The sequence below is a fragment of the Schistocerca cancellata genome, chromosome 3 (genome assembly GCF_023864275.1).
Source record: "Schistocerca cancellata isolate TAMUIC-IGC-003103 chromosome 3, iqSchCanc2.1, whole genome shotgun sequence".
Lineage (NCBI taxonomy): Eukaryota > Metazoa > Arthropoda > Insecta > Orthoptera > Acrididae > Schistocerca > Schistocerca cancellata.
The window spans coordinates 548,899,716-548,918,389 of NC_064628.1; the positions used below are offsets into that span (position 1 = coordinate 548,899,716).

General features: G+C 40.8%; 1 protein-coding gene across 1 annotated transcript in view; it reads left to right on the top strand.

Moving 5' to 3' along the window:
- The first annotated feature begins 325 nt into the window (after positions 1 to 325).
- LOC126176418 (uncharacterized) overlaps positions 326 to 18,674 on the top strand; it is a 679,232-nt gene continuing 660,883 nt past the window's right edge. Inside the window, exon 1 of the mRNA XM_049923575.1 lies at positions 326 to 593. Within this exon, the coding sequence (XP_049779532.1) occupies positions 326 to 593 (268 nt within the window). The remainder of the gene's footprint in view (positions 594 to 18,674) is intronic.

The following is an 18,674-nucleotide window of genomic DNA, read 5'->3' on the forward strand; positions in this document are numbered from 1 at the left end:
AAGGTCTCCTTACTTTCTGTAATGTAACAGCCACGTTATTCCACTTTTGGAATGCCGTCCATTTTCATCATCTTTTAACAACCTCTGAAAGTTTATGGTTATGTACTACGCTGATCTGTAGTCAGGATTTAATTATATATGGATCTGTTTTTCCTGGCGTCGGATCAGTTCCCTGGGTCGGACTGGCTTCTCCCTTAACGGCCTTTATCCGCTGACGCTGCAGTAATATCCCGAGGAAACCCCGGACCAGATGTTCCGAGTCTTTCCCATGCTACGCAGAAGTCTGCTAAGACCCGCTCCGACCGCCGGGCAACTCGGGAGGGGGATGTTTCCGGCGGCCAGGCTACCCCCATCCTCAGGACCAGTGTTTTGGCCGGCCGGCAGTGGCGCCGTGGGTGGTGTAGCGGCGGGCGCCCGACGGTGCGTGGGGTGGGGAGGAGAAGTTCCCCCGCGCATGCGCGTCGTGGAGCTCCTCCGGGCACCTGTGGCGGAGCGTCGCCTGCAGTCAGGCGTCAGTCGGCGTCGCTTTCGCACGTACCGCACCTCTGGGCGTCTGTTTCCGCGTCGTCGTCGCTGCGTCGATCTGCTGGTCGGTACGTACGGCCGCCGTCGCTAGCCCACTGCCAAGTCCAGCCATGTCGAAAATGACTCATGATACCACCTGTCTACGATTTAAATTTCAGTTTCTTTCTTTACCGTCGATTGGAATAATTTCATGAAAACGTTAAGGAGTTATTGCGACGTCTCTGGTAACAAACTCGCAGACGAATGATCGTACTGGCCCTGAATTATCCCGTCTCACCACCCGTCTTACTATTAATTTTTATTGCGACAACAGCTTTGTACTGGAATGATTTCATGCGATTCCGCTTCCTTTAGTGTTTTATGTCATCGTTTGTCTAGTCAGGCTGGCGATTCCATTCTTGTCCACTATGTTTTGACGACTGACTTGTCATAATTATCAGGTGTTGCTCGTTGCCTGAATTTGAACGATACATGCTGTTTTAAGTACGGACATCTAACACATTTAAGACCACCTCTCTACAGCTGTCGGAAACGTAATGTATACAGGAAAGTAAGATCGTCAGTAAATGTTTACAGATTGCAACAATTCACAGGCAGTCAACACAAATGTAATTTAATATTTGTGATTAAAGAATAAGATCCGAGGTTATTTCCTTATACGACTTGAAACCAGATATTGGATCCAGTCGAGCTGTAAAGTTCTGGAAGCGATTTCGTTGGTGACCACTTGAAACGAGCCATGAGGAATCCTGGCAACAGACTAAGAATTAATGAATAAAATTCTACAGAGGTGATCATCGTTTCCTACTGTGTTGTCAGATCCTCTTGGTCTCAATTGCAGTTGGTCCATCGCTTCATTCTTAATGCTTCTGCATGAACTACCTTTCAGCAGGGTCTGAAATCTCTTCCTCCCTCTCCTCTGCTGACACATCTCCTTTCAAGTTTTCATAAGCCCATCTTCGTTTCTTAATATGTTTCCCATCTAATTTCTTATAATTCTTTTATTGCATTCAGTAACTGCCTCTCCTCTCCCAGTCTTTCTAGTACCTATCCATCCAACTCACATTTTCTGTCCTCCCTCACGTTCACATCCGAAAAAACCTCATCCTTGCTTCGCCTCTCTTCCTCAGTGTACACAGTTCAAAACCATACAAGACGGAACTCCATAAAATACACTTTACCAATATTTTCCTCATATCTTCTCCATATTGGCCCAGAAACTCTCCTTTTCTTACGAAGTGCCTCTATCACCTTTCCAATTCTGATTTTGATTAATGTACTGAATTTCCATTCGCTTTCTATTGTGCTTTCTAGAAATTAAAGGGTTTAGATATGTTCTGATATGTCTCCATTCAACATTATCATTACCCTTTTATCTCCTTCTAGTGGCATAACTTTGTTTTCTTTGTTCCGATTTCCATTCCATAGCTGTTACCTTTAGCTTCAATGACAGCCCCTGTCTTCTGACAGTCTTTTTTATCCGTTTCTAGAATGGTAGTTGTCTGAAGAACCTCAAAGATTGTTCTTCCTTCAAGTTTTTTCGCCTTGTCAACTAATGGGCATTGCTCAGTCGTATTCTCCAAGTACAGAAAGTACAAGTTGATAATAGTGGGAGTCAGATAAGCATCTTGTCATACTTTTTTTCCTAATTCAGTCCAGTTCTCACCTTCTCCACTCACTATCACTGCAGTTTTTGATTTAAATGTAATGCATTTATAATTCTTCTGCTTCCCCAGTACGTTTCCTTTTTCCTCGTTATAGTTCTAAACTTATCCAAAGCGACATAGTTTTTTTTTCAGGTCTATAAAACAAGGTACAGATCTCTTCACTTCTCAATAAATATTTCTCTCAAACTTCGTGAGAGTTTCACTGCACCTCTTATGCCTATGCTCCTTCTAAAACCAAAGTGATCCACAGCCAAATTTATCTGAAAAGGACAACTTCAACTAAACCCTCGTTCAACCATTTTTTGAATATAGTTCGTAGGTCTCACACCCTTATCAGTATGGATAATGGAGACGTAGATAAGATTCACAGAATGGCTTAGTATTTGTGTTTGTTTTGTATAGTCCTCACAGGAATTCCTTCAAAAGTCCTCCAGTGGATTGCACTATTGGATATGCGTTGTGCAACTACTATCGTAGTTACGTGATCCTACGTTCGAGTATGAACAAAGAAACGTACTACTCACTTAATAAGGACGAGGGGGAAAATAAATTCAGTTGTACGCATACAGAACTGTACCGACAATCGTTCTCCCCATGTACCATCTGTGAACTGAATGGGAGTGTGAGATGGAATAATTCTGGCACGCACCTTGTGACGCACACCGTATAGAAGATTTCGGGGTACAGTTGTGTATGTGGAAGAAGAAAATATTATGAAAAAAAACTGCAGCCTCAATCTGGATATAGGTCTCATGAATGCCTTAAGTTACTAGTTGGTGTTGGAGGGCTGATTTGACGAATCTTTCCTCCATGCATACTTCATCTAAAGCCGCTTTGTCTGCATATATTATAGCTGAGTGAGAACAAATGCTTCTTAAACTCACACTGAGATTTATCACAGTTGTTCCGCGTGGAGATTTTGTGACATACGTAATGCTTTTTACGTATGTCAGTAACTTACGACTTCGCATTTGAAATAGTTATGTCACAGCGTTATTCGCGTGTAAATTACATATATTCGCATGTAAATTACATATGTAATTTTCACTTCTGTTGATGTGTCCTTTTGCCACTTCCTTCAGGATTGAAGTCGCCCTTTAAGGATTTCGATCATGTACACGTTTTTTTTAAGTTTTTCATCACTACTCAGCTTCTAAGTATTGACATAAATTTGTTTTCAGACTTCATCAAGAAATTATTTGCGAACCAACGAACAAAGTTAGAATATATATGTGTGTTTCAAAGATAATCCTGTAGTGGTAAATGTTACCAATGTAACGGGGTACGTCAGAAGGTGCGTTTAAATGACCAGTTCAAGAACGGTATTGAAAAAGAGCAGAGTAGCTCATAGCTGACTTTTATACCTAAGAAATTCAGAGATTACCGGATGTAAGGCTATGAATTTCATTAATGTCGTACATTTCACTGCTGCGTCTCTTTCTTCTCGGAGACTCGACAGTTTGCCAACAGCTCGTGGCATCCACGATGCTGTTTAGCGTAAATTTATGTAATTTATACTTTCACAGTTTATTCTTTTACAGTTATACTGCAAATGGAATGAAGATAAATATCGAAGCACACTACCATCGATAATATTATAGAGTCCTTTACCAAGCAAGTTCTGTTCCTGACTGTGAATGTATCGATCTAAGCTTGTTGATGACCGAGAATTTATTGTTTTCGCATTTGCGTCCTCATAGAAAAATCTAGGGCAATCATAGATCTGCTATTGTGTCACTAAATTATCACGTTCTAGGCCTATCTATTTCTAAGTCTTTAATTACGGCAATATTATTCTGTATTTTTTAGAGTACCGTATGGTACCATGGAATTCAAAGTTTCAGCTGCTCTCCCAGTAGTCTTCATCAGCGTGACAATTCGGAGTATCATTACGCGAATGATAAACATTTGTTGTTGTGACACAAATATTGGATTTAATGTTACATCGTAATACGCCCACAAAGTAATAATATCCTTGCTCATTACTTCTTCAGATTAGGTAGGAGCTGTTGAGACGGAATACTCCAGAACTGCGGGTATGTCTTGACATACAACCCAAATGTCAAGCGAGTAATCAGAATGCAGGTATAAGAAAGGAATTACGTTCTTTTAAATGCAACAATCCAATGTACAATGCCAATGCGGTTAATTCATGGTAAGCGTACAACAAATACAAAATACGCGCATTGTGGGTGCATGCTTCTCAACTAAGCCTTTCTATCATGGAATCAAAATCGGGGCTAAGAACAGTAAGACACAAAGGTTGGTTTCGAGTTCCTCTTTAAGTAACCCTTACACTCACAGCAGACTGACAATTTTTATGTAAATTAATGTTTCTCATCAGTTTATAAAATACTTTAATGGAGTACCCGAAGATGAATTCATAGCTTCTAAATGCATTGCAAATAAATAAAATAGCATATTACGACTAATAGTTACTTTTAATTTTATTGTCATCCACAGTCACTGTTATAATCACTTATACCTTTATAAGAAAATGTGGCTATTTCTTCCAGTTACAGACTATTTTTAGGCTCAGCGTGAAAGGAACAACTTGATTATATTATGTACAGCCACTGCACTAATCAGTTCCTCCCCTCTCTCCCATCCTCCCTAACGTTACCACCAAAATTGTTCTCAAATGCCGAAGTATTGACAGAAAATGTAGTCTAGAATAGTTTCAGATCTTGGCAACATCTATTAATCTATATAATGCACTCCACTTGTTGCGTTGATATTAGTTTCGTTTAATTGTATTGATAACTACTGAACCATTTCTATTCGTCACACTTATGTACATCGCTTATGCTGTTTAATGAATACGGTGGATCGTCTAGGATAGAGACTAACTAGGTAGGGAAGTTTTCATTACTTCTACGTGGCAAGACGGAGATCAGATCCAAAAGAATGGTAACATATAAATAGGATTAAGTAGGATTAAAAGATAAGAAGAAACGGAAAATCGAGAGACTTTTAATAAGTGTATTTGGTCAGCACTTTAGCGCTAAAGAGATACATAAGCAACTTTAAGCATACGGAAAAAAATTGGCAATTTGTCTTCGTTGGACGTCTCAAGAACGTAGTATTCTCTCCTACATAAATACGATGCAAAAAGTGCAGTGAATAATTACAGATATAAGACCATGAACAGATGAGCAAATCAAGAGAGACAATGTGGCAAAAGTTTTAGGTTGGTAAGTTTTTGCATCCCTTCTCCACTCAGCGACCTACAGATTGCCATGAATATTGCACTACCACTACTAATTTCTGAGAAGGAATTTTGACAAAAACCTGCAACATACCGTGGAGCATGTGCAGGTTATATGTTTCTTATGGGATGACACATTGCCAAGTTCTTTGTATTTTTTTACGGAGGCCAAAAGACGCATTTACAACCGAAGTGTGTTTATCGGAATAAATACTGAGATGTTACATTAGTTCGGTGCAAGCATAGTCCCATAAACTAGTATGTGTATTTATACACGTAAACTGAACTTACGGTATTTATGCGGAGACAAAGATTCATTGACTATACCTTGGAGATATAAAAGTTAATGTTTTTGCACCTTGTATTTTTCCCAAATGGAGCATTATTTTTTATAGTCCTCCAGCAATTTGAAGTTATCATTCTTCTGAATGGTTTGATGCGCTGCCACGAATTTCTTTCCTATGTGAACCTACTCATCTCAGAATACGTCCTCAAGTCTCTGCTGGATGTCATCTAATCTCTGTATTCCCTTACAGTTTTTAGCTTCTGCGGCTCCCTCTAGTAGCATGAAAGTTATTCCCTAATGCCTTTACATGTGTCCTACTGTCCTCTCCCTTCTTCTTGTCAATGTTTTCCATGTAATATTTTCCACACCTATTCTGCGGAGAACCTCCTCATTCCTTACCTGACCAGTCCGCTAATCTTCAACATTCTTCTGTAGAACCACACCTCAGATGCTTCGATTCTCTTCCTTTCCAGTTTTCCAACAGTCCATGTTTCACTACCAATCAGTACTACACTGCAAATGTACGTTCTCAGAAATTTCTTCCTCAAATTAAGACATTTGTTTGACGCTAGTAGACCTGTATGACCGAGAATGCTCTTGTTGCCTGTGCTAGTCTATTTTTCTAAGTCCTCCTTGCCGCGCGGGATTAGCCGAGCGGTGTAGGCGCTGCAGTAATGGACTGTGCGCTGGTCCCGGCGGAGGTTCGACTCCTCCCTCGGGCATGGCTGTGTGTGTTAGTCTTTAGGATAATTTAGGTTAAGTAGTGTGTAAGCTTAGGGACTGATGACCTTAGGAGTTAAGTCCCGTAAGATTTCACACATTTTTTGCTAAGTCCTCCTTACTTCGTCCGTCGTTGGTTGTTTTGATTAGAAGTTAGAAAAATTCCTAAACCTCATCTATGTCATGATCACTAATTCCGATGTTAAGTGCCTCGCTAGTCTCCTTTCGGCTACTTCTCACTACTTTCTTCTGGTTTACTCTCAATACATATTGAGTGCTCATTAGTCTGTTCATTCCAGTCAACAGATCCTATAACTCTTCTTCACATTCGCTGAGGATCGGAATGCCGCTGATATCCTTTCACCATGAGTTTTAGTACCACCCTTGAGCCTTTCTTTTGTTGTATCACTGCTTCTTCGATTTATAGACTGAACAGTAGGAGCGAAAGACTGCATGTTTGTCTTACACGCTTTATAATCCGAGCCCTCAGTTCTAGTCTTTCAGTCTCTCTTGGTGTTCGTACGCATTGTGTATTACTTCTCTTTCCCTACAGCTTACTGCTACTTTTCTCAGAAATTCGAAAAACTTGCACCATTTTACAATGTCGAATTTTCTCGATTTCGACAAATCCTGTGTACGTTTACTGATTTTTCCTCACACTTTCTTCCATTACCAGGCGCAATGTCAGCACTACCTCCCTGGTGCCTTTACCTTTCTTATATGACGTGTGGTGCAGTTAATCACATGGTTTCACCATGAGGAATATTCGCAAAACACGTGTGCAAAACTACAGACGTATGTCGGTGACGTCAGTTTGAGTAGAATTTAAGGATGCATTTTCTACGGGATACTGAGGATTTTTCGGTGACAAAACAATGGTCGTAGTGTATCCAGTGTAGCTAAAAGAAAACACAGATCAATTTTTATTAGCATTTTGCGAGCGAATCGCTTTGGGTTTCAGTTCATTTTTCGACATGGAAACAATGTTTAGTTTCCGGTCTGTACGAATATCCCGGTTTGATCTACTGTGACGATATTGTACAAGGTTTTTGCATTTGTTCACTCTGATTTTTTTCTGCATTTCACAAGTCCAGCTGACGCGAGCTAGTTCCTGAGATTCGCTCATGTTTTCAGGAATTCACCAGGAAGAGATCTTTTTCACAGCTGAATGTTTGCGCAAATTCGAATATACCTCAATGACGTCTATTCCATGGTAAGTAACTACTCGAGCCTCTTCAATCTTGTTGCGAACACGATTGGTGTTTCTTTGGAACAAGAACCAGATTTGAAATATGCTCATGAAGTTCACCGCTGATGAGAACTCGCCCACGTCCATGTTCTGCAAAGTGACTGTGAACTTCATTGATCCTCAAGAGTTGAACGAAGCGAATAGAGCGATGTAGGTTTATCAATATTATAAAAATGTTCGTAACAAGGTCAGTTCAGGTCAGAATTTTTTTTATAACGATATGTAATAGCTGGTGGCTGACGCATACTGAATTAACCAATGATTTTTATTGATCTGGAGAGGGCTCGTTTATGAGCTGAAACTCTTTATCAGTAAAGAAGTATTTGCGGTCTTGACTTACAATTTTTATCCACAGTTTTTAACATAAGACAACGACTGTCTCCCTATATGACAATGTGAAATAACAACGAACATTGTCAACAATCATCTAACTATAGCTTTTACGTGGAAGTTGGAAATTTTCATCGTTTCTTTGAGCATACAGTCTACATAAACTATTCAACTAGTTTGTGAGCTGCCACAGTTTTATCAATAACAAATAAGCAGTTGGAAAAAAAGTTTTCTGAGTAACGTACCGCATCATAACATAAAAAGCCAGACCCAAAAGAAAGCCACTGTAAACGTGCCGGAATGTTGGTTTTCCTAGCATAATTCGAAGATCGTCTTGTCTTGGCTTTGTTCAGTTCTTCTCGTAAGTAGCCAGTACTGTGCGACATTTTAGTATTGTGGTGCGGCATGTTTCAGTGGGCACGACATCCTTCAGTTCGGTAAAATCATCGTGTCAGTGGTCTTAACACGTCACTATTTGTTCATGGTATAAAGGGAGTTCATAGGTCCAGTGGCTGTCTAGCAACCTGTCGTCACGAGCCTTTATAAAAGGTTGGGTATCACAACGAGAAGCATGAAATTATCAATATCTGTTCTGCAGTCTTATAATCGACAGGTACCGCAAATTTATTATGTAACGACATTACAGAACCATGTAGATGACGATGAACGAAGATAAAGTAATACAACGGTCGACAGGCAGGACTCAGTGTTCTGTAAATCAATGAGCTCTTCCTGTTGAATTATTAGACGTGGAGTACGTGGTGAAATTGGTAATACGAACAGTAAGCCGGCCGAAGTGGCCGTGCGGTTAAAGGCGCTGCAGTCTGGAACCGCAAGACCGCTACGGTCGCAGGTTCGAATCCTGCCTCGGGCATGGATGTTTGTGATGTCCTTAGGTTAGTTAGGTTTAACTAGTTCTAAGTTCTAGGGGACTAATGACCTCAGCAGTTGAGTCCCATAGTGCTCAGAGCCATTTGAACCATTTGAACGAACAGTAAATTTTCTGAAGTCGAGCGCATTATTACGCGGCAAGTTGCAACAAGGTATCTATGGAATTGAAGGAAGAGAATGGAGGCTTTATATATTACTGCAAAGTACGTTGATTAAGACACGGGGCAGGCTTCGAATGATTTTTCTATTTAAAACCCGCTATTATTGAATTTGTGAAGGAAAAAGGAAAACAGGAACGAAAATTAGAATACCCGGAATGGATCTAAATATATTGAGGGCTTGAAAGAATTTCAAGGGTAGTTTATTTTAAGTTTGAAAGGCACTGTCAATCTGACATTTGATTTCCAGCTGTTTTCAAGACCGTTCGGCATTTCAGTTGAATGCGCCAGAGTACATGAGCATACGGAACGGTTTCATCTGCAGTGTACATACACTGACGGAAAAATATCACAACACCAAGAAGGGGTACGAGATCAAAGAAAGTTGGTAGGCGTGTTTCTACATATGAAAGATGATGTCTATTGAAATTTCGCAGCACACATTATCTACAGCTCACTAGGTTTGAACGAGGACGTGTAAGATGGCAACGAAAAGTTGGAAGTTTCTTCTGTGATATTGTAGAAAGGTTTAGTACGAAACTAGGCCATTGTATGTTTGCTGGCAGCGGTGGTCGCGTGAGGGTACGGTCGCAAGAAGACCGGCCTCCGGACGGCCACGTGACGCTACAGGGGGAAGACTGCCGTATTCGGCGTATGACTGTGGTGCGTCGTACTGCGTCTGCAGCAGGAATTCGAGCTGCAGTTGGCACCGCAGTGACACAACGAACTGTTGAAAGTCAAGGACACCTCCGTGCAAGACGCCCTGTAGCGTGCATTCCACGGACCACAAACCACCGCCATTTTGTGTAGAGAGAGTTCATCGGACTGAAGGTACGTTGTTTTTTCTTATGAACGGGGGCTCTGCCTCAGTGACATGATGGCTGTGTGTTGGTTAGGAGGATGCCAGGCGAGCAATTGAAATCAACTGTATGCAACCTATATACATTGGACCTACACCTGGAATTGTGATCCAGGGTGCGATTTGGTATGACAGTAGGATCACCGTTGTGGTTATCGCAAACACCATGACTGCAGATTTGTACGTCAGCATTCCAGGAGCTGTTTTCCATCAGGATAACGCTCATCCACGTGTGGTTGTTGTAACCCAACATATTCTACAGAGTCGACTTCTCGATCTCCAAATGTGTCTTCAATTGAGCACGTATTGGACATCGTCAGACAACAACTTCAGCGTCGTCCATAATCACTATTAAGCATCCCTGTATTGACCGACCTGGTGCAATAGGCATGGAACTCCAACCCACGAAATGACATCTACATCTACATCCATACTCCGCAAGCCACCTGACGGTGTGTGGCGGAGGGTACCTTGAGTACCTCTATCGGTTCTCCCTTCTATTCCAGTCTCGTATTGTTCGTGGAAAGAAGGATTGTCGGTATGCCTCTGTGTGGGCTCTAATCTCTCTGATTTTATCCTCATGGTCTCTTCACGAGATATACATAGGAGGGAGCAATATACTGCTTGATTCTTCGGTGAAGGTATGTTCTCGAAACTTTGACAAAAGCCCGTACCGAGCTACTGAGCGTCTCTCCCGCAGAGTCTTCCACTGGAGTTTATCTATCATTTCCGTAACGCTTTCGCGATTACTAAATGATCCTGTAACGAAGCGCGCTGCTCTCCGTTGGATCTTCTCTATATCTTCTATCAACCCTATCTGGTACGGATCCCACACTACTGAGCAGTATTCAAGCAGTGGGCGAACAAGCGTACTGTAACCTACTTCCTTTGTTTTCGGATTGCATTTCCTTAGGATTCTTCCAACGAATCTCAGTCTGGCATCTGCTTTACCGACGATCAACATTATATGATCATTCCATTTTAAATCACTCCTAATGCGTACTCCCAGATAATTTATGGAATTAACTGCTTCCAGTTGCTGACCTGCTATTTTGTAGCTAAATGATAAAGGATCTATCTTTCTGTGTATTCGCAGCACATTACACTTGTCTACATTGAGATTCAATTGCCATTCCCTGCACCATGCGTCAATTCGCTGCAGATCCTCCTGCATTTCAGTATAATTTTCCATTGTTACAACCTCTCGATACACCACAGCATCATCTGCAAAAAGCCTCAGTGAACTTCCGATGTCATCCACCAGGTCATTTATGTATATTGTGAATAGCAACGGTCCTATGACACTCCCCTGCGGCACACCTGAAATCACTCTTACTTCGGAAGACTTCTCTCCATTGAGAATAACATGCTGCGTCCTGTTATCTAGGAACTCCTCAATCCAATCACACAATTGGTCTGATAGTCCATATGCTCTTACTTTGTTCATTAAACGACTGTGGGGAACTGTATCGAACGCCTTGTGGAAGTCAAGAAACACGGCATCTACCTGTGAACCCGTGTCTATGGCCCTCTGAGTCTCGTGGACGAATAGCGCGAGCTTTTTCGAAACCCATGCTGATTCCTACAGAGTGGATTTCTAGTCTCCAGAAAAGTCATTATACTCGAACACAATACGTGTTCCAAAATTCTACAACTGATCGACGTTAGAGATATAGGTCTATAGTTCTGCACATCTGTTCGACGTCCCTTCTTGAAAACGGGGATGACCTGTGCCCTTTTCCAATCCTTTGGAACGCTACGCTCTTCTAGAGACCTACGGTACACCGCTGCAAGAAGGGGAGCAAGTTCCGACACCTTACGACACAAAGTATGCACATTTGAATGCTTGTATTCGACATTCTGGCGGTTCCCTCCATTAAAAATTTAGTAGCATTTCACATTTGCAGAGCCATTTCCGCGCTTATATTAACCTGTGATCTTACTAAGTCACTCATTTAAATACGTTACTTAGACAAATGCATTCCCGAAATTTCATTATTCTTTTATATATAAAAGACAATGTCCTGACTGACTTATTATAGCCTAGCACAAACCACTAAGGGTAGAAACTGGAAATTTGGAGAGGCTGTTGATCTTATTCTGGAGCCGTCGTTTAAGAAGGGTGATAAATAGAGGAGAAACGCTTTTTGACATAATGTCCCTATTAAGGCAATTGTGCCTTTACCAGAAATATTTTTGGAAGTTTAACCCTTATGTGGTGAAATAGGGGGTGAAATGCTTTATGAAAAAGAGTTCACCGTGAACTCAGTTTTAAAGCTAAATCTTCGAAAATTGATATATCGCTACTCGGTTATAAGTGAAAAAATAAGTGTCTCACTATTTTCGAAAATTCACACCCTAAGGGGTTGAAATATGCCCAGGCTGATTCAGTGACTCGTCACCGCCCAGCCTAAGCCGATAAGGATAGAAATTTGAAATTTGGAGAAGCCATCGTTTAAGAAGTGATTATTCGAAATTCCACTCCTAAGGGGATGATATAGAGGATGAAACCTTTTTGAAATGGTGTCGCTATTCAGGCAATTATGAAGCTATAACTACGAAAATGATGATTTGGCTTCTCAATCAGAAATTAAAAAATATATGTTTCACTATGTTTGGAAATTCAACCACCACGGTGATAAGAGTGGGTGCAAGTTTTTTTGAAAAGAAATCATTATAACAGTAGGAAAACATTTTTAAAGCTACACCTACGAAAACTGTATTTGACATCTCGCTTGGAAATAAAATGATACATGTTTCAGTGTTTTTGGAAGTTCAACCCCGTAACTGTATGAAATAGGGGACGAAAAATTTTATGACATTATTTCATAATGAAAGTGTATTTACGGTTAAACCTTTTATAAATAAAGATAAGTTTTTCAGTGTTTTTGGAAATTCAAAATAGGGAAAGAAACATTTTAAGAAAATGTTTAATTATAGTGAAAACTTTTCAAAGCTAAATCTATCAAACCTATATTTCACTTCTCCGTGAGATATAAGGAAATATGTCGTAGAGAATGAAGTTTCTATAGAAATATCACCACCAGAACCCAAAAAGGCATTATTAAAAAAAAAAAACTTGGAGTTAAGCAAATAGAATCGCATTTTGGTCGGAAAAGATCATACTTCTACATCCTCAATTGGCATGGAAAGTTGAAGTGTTGCAATTTGTGAACATCGTAAAATTATATATATCCTTTAGGAACAATATTTTCATTTCTCCACATAATTTCCAGCCCTCTCAACTGCCTTACGCCATCTAGGAACCAGCGCCTCTATACCCGCACGGTAAAATTCTGGACCAACCTGTTGGAGTCACTGTTTGGCAGCATGCACGAGGGAGTCATCTTCAAACCTTGTTCCACGAAGAGAGTCTTTCAGTTTCCCAAAGAGATGATAGTCACATGGATCCAGGTCAGGACTGTAAGGCGGGTGTTTCAGTGTTGTCCACCCGAGTTTTGTCATCGCTTCTATGGTTTTTTGACTGACATGTGGTCGAACACGACTCAGTCGAGCTTGAAGTTTCTTCAGTGTCGTTACATATGCATAAGAATTTATGGTGGTTCCACTTGGCATGATGTCCACAAGCAAGAGTCCCTCCGCCACACACCGTTAGGTGGCTTGCGGAGTATAAATGTAGATGTAGAATCGAAAAACACCATAGCCATAACTTTTCCATCAGAAGGTGTGGTTTTGAATTTTTTTTCTTCAGTGAACTTGCCACTCCATTGATTGCCTCTTCGTCTCTGGTAAAAAATGATGGAACCATGTTTCATCACCTGTCACAATTCTTCCAAGAAATTCATCTCCACCATTGTTGTACTGTTCCAAAAGTTCGCTGCATACCGTTTTTCTTGTTTCCTTGTGAGCCACTGTCAACATCCTGGGAACCCACTTGGCACAAGCCTTTTTTAACGCCAACACTTTCAGTATTCTGCAAACACTTCTTTCCCCTGTCCCAACGTAGCTTGACAATTCGTTCACTGTGATGTGTCTGTCGGCAGTCACCAGTTCGTTAACTCTCTGCACATTGTCTGGAGTGTGTGCAGGGCGAGGCCTGCCGCTACGAGGACAATCCTCAATATTGCCGCGCCCGCTTTCATCACGTAACCTGCTTGCCCACCGACTAACTGTACTGCGATCGACAGCAGCATCTCCAAACACCTTTTTCAACCTCTTGTGGATGTTTCCCAGTGTCTCGTTTTCACAGCACAGGAATTATATGACAGCACGTTGCTTCTGACGAACGTCAAGTGTAGCAGCCATCTTGAAGACATGCTGCGACGGCGCCTCTCACGGGAACAGGTTGAACTAAGTTTGAAAACATGAGGGAAGGATGTATCTATATATTTTGCGACTTTTTTCCCTCAGTATATGTAGCTGAAAGGCTTTTTTCGATGACAGTTTGCATAAAATAAAAATTATATTACATCTTCAGTGTATCAAAAATAATTAAATGATACTGAAAATTTACTTTGTCTGCGAACCACACACTTGAGAAATATGAAATAAGAAATCAAGTTTTTGCAGTACGACTGCAGTCCCATTTAAATATAGCGTGTTTACAGCCCCTCCCGCTTTCAACTTCTCATGCTCATATAGCATGTCGAGGGATAAGTGTTCAGCCAAGCTAGAGTATTATTGCACTCATGCCATACCAACTGACCTTAATAATTATGTTTTGTTAGCAAGCCGTAGTGTCAACGCGCTATAAGAACCAGATGAGTGCATTTTATACTGTAGTCTTCTTTTGACAAACAACTTATTTGTCAAGATCGCCACATTAACACAATTATTGGATTACTAGTTTCGGCAATATCTATTGTCACCCACAGATGCATAAAACCGGGCGGTGGTAGTTATATCATACAGTGCTTACATCACTGCCATATGAGGCCTATACAATATGCATAAAGTCCTGGTTATGGATCTGGGACTGACAATACATATTGCCGAAACTAGTAACATAGTAATTGTATTTACCTACCGATCTTGGCAAATAAATTTGTATTCAAAAGAAGACTACAGAACAAAATTATAGATCGCCTCCTGTACTGAATCATATTTTAGCTTTGTGTATTATTTCGAACTTCCTTCTCGCTTAAAATGGTTACACTGATTTAGAGACATTATTCCTAAAAATATATATATGAAAAATTGTTTTATTATTTAGAAGGAACAGAAGGGGGGGGGGGGGGGGTTCGTGATAATGGGAAAGAGTAAGTGGCAGATACCTGGGCAGTAGGTTACAAAAAAAATGGCTCTGAGCACTATGGGACTTAACTTGTGAGGCCATCAGTCCCCTAGAACTTAGAACTACTTAAAACTAACTAACCTAATGATATCACACACATCCACGCCCGCGGCAGGATTCGATCCTATGACCGTAGCAGTCGCGCGTTTCCAGACTGCAGCGCCTAAAACCGCTCGGCCACTACGGCCTGCAGTAAGTCACACATAAAGAGTAATAAGTCCAAAGGAAAATGCAAAGATAATAATGGTAACCTAAAAGTTAAAGACAGATTTCATGCACCTTATAAGTTAAAAAAAGAAATAGGCTGATAATTACAATTTCTTCTTCTGCTTCTCTTTTTCTTCATGAAATCAGAGTTAGGTCATCTGCATGTAAGATCACAGCCTAGTGTCATGATGTAAAGGAACTCCATTTGTGTTCAACAGTTTCCGTTTGCTGATAACTTCATCTCTATGTACCGGGTGATCAAAAAGTCAGTATCAATTTAAAAACTCAATAAACCACGGAATAATGTAGATAGAGAGGTAAAATTTGACACACATGCTTGGAATGACATGGGGTTTCATTAGAACCAAAAGAAAACAAAGTATTGCTAGACGCATGAAAGATATCTTGCGCGCGTCGTTTGGTGATGATCGTGTGCTCAGCCGCCACTTTCTTCATGCTTGGCCTCCCAGGTCTCCAGACCTCAGTCCGTGCGATTATTGGCTTTGGGGTTACCTGAAGTCGCAAGTGCATCGTGATCGACCGACATATCTAGGAATGCTGAAAGACAACATCCGACGAAAATGCCTCACCATGACTCCGGACATGATTTACAGTGCTGTTCACAACATTATTCCTCGATGATGGTGGTCATATTGAGCATTTCCTGCAAAGAACATCATCTTTGCTTTGTCTTACTTTGTTATGCTAATTATTGCTATTCTGATCAGATGAAGCGCCATCTGTCGGACATTTTTTGAACTTTTGTATTTTTTTTTGGTTCTAATAAAACCCCGTGTCATTTAAAGCATGTGTGTCAATTTGTCGCTCTCTATCTACATTATTCCGTGATTTATTCAGTTTTCAAATTTATACTGACTTTTTGATCACCCGGTATATATAGTGGACAGTGTTGGAGAAATAAAGGATCCTTGTCGTACTCCTTTGTCTGTTTTCACTGGCTTTGTAGTTATATTCCCCATATCTTTAACAGTTTCGTATAGACTCTTAATAGTGTATGGACAACCTGGTTCAGCCATGATATTCCATAGCATTTCTCTATTCACGCTACCGGAAGCTTTCTCAAAATCCACAAAAGCGTGATGGATTTCCCTATTGAACTCTCGTCTCTTTTCTATAACTTATTGCAGTGTAAAACCATTGCTATTAGTTGACCATTATTTTCTAAAACCGGAGTTTTCTTCCGATATTAACTTTCCCATTATACTTTTAAATCTGCATTCAGGACTTTGGCTTACAATTTTCTGGCTGCGTCCAGGAGGCTTATACCTCTACAGTTGCTGCATTTATTTTTGTCTCCCTTATTAAATACATATTTTACTTTGGCTCTTAGCTAGTCTTTTGGTACCTTCTTATTTCTCTAACATTGATCAAGTATGTGAAGAAATCATAGATGCAGTAATAACCGCCCGGTTCCTCAGTTCCATATTAATGCTATCTAAACCAGTGACTTTCCTATTCTTTGCAGCTTTTAAAGCTTCCGTCATTTCTCTCATATCAGTATCGTCCCAGCTTTTTGTGTCATTTAGTTAAGGTAATATCTGAATTAAAATATCATCATACCACAAGTTTTTATAATGAGCTAGCTACTCGTCCTCTCCTACATAATTAGCACGTATACGATCATTTGCTTGTTTGTTGAGCGATTTCATCAGTTTATAAGCGATAGTTTGTCCACAGTATAACTCAAGCGTTCGCATAATTCTGCGTGCACTTTCCGAGTTATACAATTCGCATTATTCCTCGTCCTTTATCTTCATTATAATTTTCATTAGTGGGATTATTTACGTAGGTTTTGAAAGTTTCTTCTTTAATTATGCATTTCGGATAAATATAAGCCGCTAAAATATGTAATCTAAAAGTAACAGCTGTCAGTCTACTTAATGTTACTGGGCTAACATCTCTACAACAGCTCCGCTTGCGACATCGTACGGGTAGGACATTGTTTATTTCCCCTCCGTCACAGCGCTACGAGTATTGGGAGTTACGTAAGGGTTTTTTGTTTTTTTGCTTTGTAAGTGTAGATCCTAAGTCGAATTGGTCTTTGTATTTGTGTTTGAGTTCGTTTAAGTGTGCTAGCATCGTTGTCCGCTTCTTTTGTTTCCATGGCACCCAGGTCTGTTCCACGTAACGATACAGTGCCTTTTTCTTTTGGTAACTGAACACGTCAAGTGTAGCCAAGTTCTCTGGAAATCCACTGTTGGTTGGTAAATAGTTCTAGTCTGACTTCAGATCGCCTACACACAACGCATTTTGACACCGAATTGAACGTTTTCTTTATTAAATTTGTGGGTCCATTATAGGTAGAAAAATAACTGCTTGAACATGTTTGCCAGGTTTCCTTCTGTCACAGGGATGATTCAGTCAGTAAAGTCCTCCTTGTGAACGCTGACATTGAGTACACGAATGTTCTTGTGTTCATCCTACCTCCCAAGGTAGATAATGCTTAGCTCCAAGGATCTATGCTTAATTATGGTGAGGTTAAAAATATTCCCTTGAACGATGGTCACCCAGCACAGGCTTCAATTTTACAGCTGGATTGGATGCAGGTAAAACGGCACATCTCGTCTCATTTACAAGTACGTGGTTACCATATGCACGTTCCATACAGAGGTCAGGTAAGGACGTGATTTTTTGTGTAACATGATAAGTCATCTTCGTACCAACTGTTCGAGAAGAGCTTCTGCTTTGCAATCTTCTCCTGAACAGCTGCATAAGTTAACAATGATGGACATCGACCCTAATGGAATCGACGGCCACCGGACGGATTTGAATTTCGATGAGGGTGATTTTCCACTGTTACGACCGAAAACAGGTGCTGATGCCCAGCTTATCCACAATACGAGGCGAAAATGCGCTGTGCACAGGAAGAGGATACTGCTGATGTTGATCACCATGCCCTCCCCACGGTCTCAACGTCGTCGCTCCTTCATTATGTCTCTCACAGTTGCTGCAGGCTGCAAATTGACTGATCGAGGTAATATTGTTCGTGAAATTCACCAATACTACGTGGAACTGTACGCAGTGGATAAAACGTGAGACTCTCTCCCGACGACGCTCACGAAACTCTAAGAGGGAGGATTACGCCCGCTCAGCATGTTGAATTTTTGGCAGCCTTCCAATCTGAAGCGTTTGCTATTATTGTAGCTTCTCCCTCCCGTTATCACCTGGTCCGGATGGTCTCCGTAAGGAGTTTTATGTCTGCTTTTGGTCCCCCGTGTGCGCAACGTTTACGGCAGTGTCGAACGAGGGTGAGAACTGTCCCTGCAGAATTTAAGGTGGGTAAAGTAGTATTGATACCG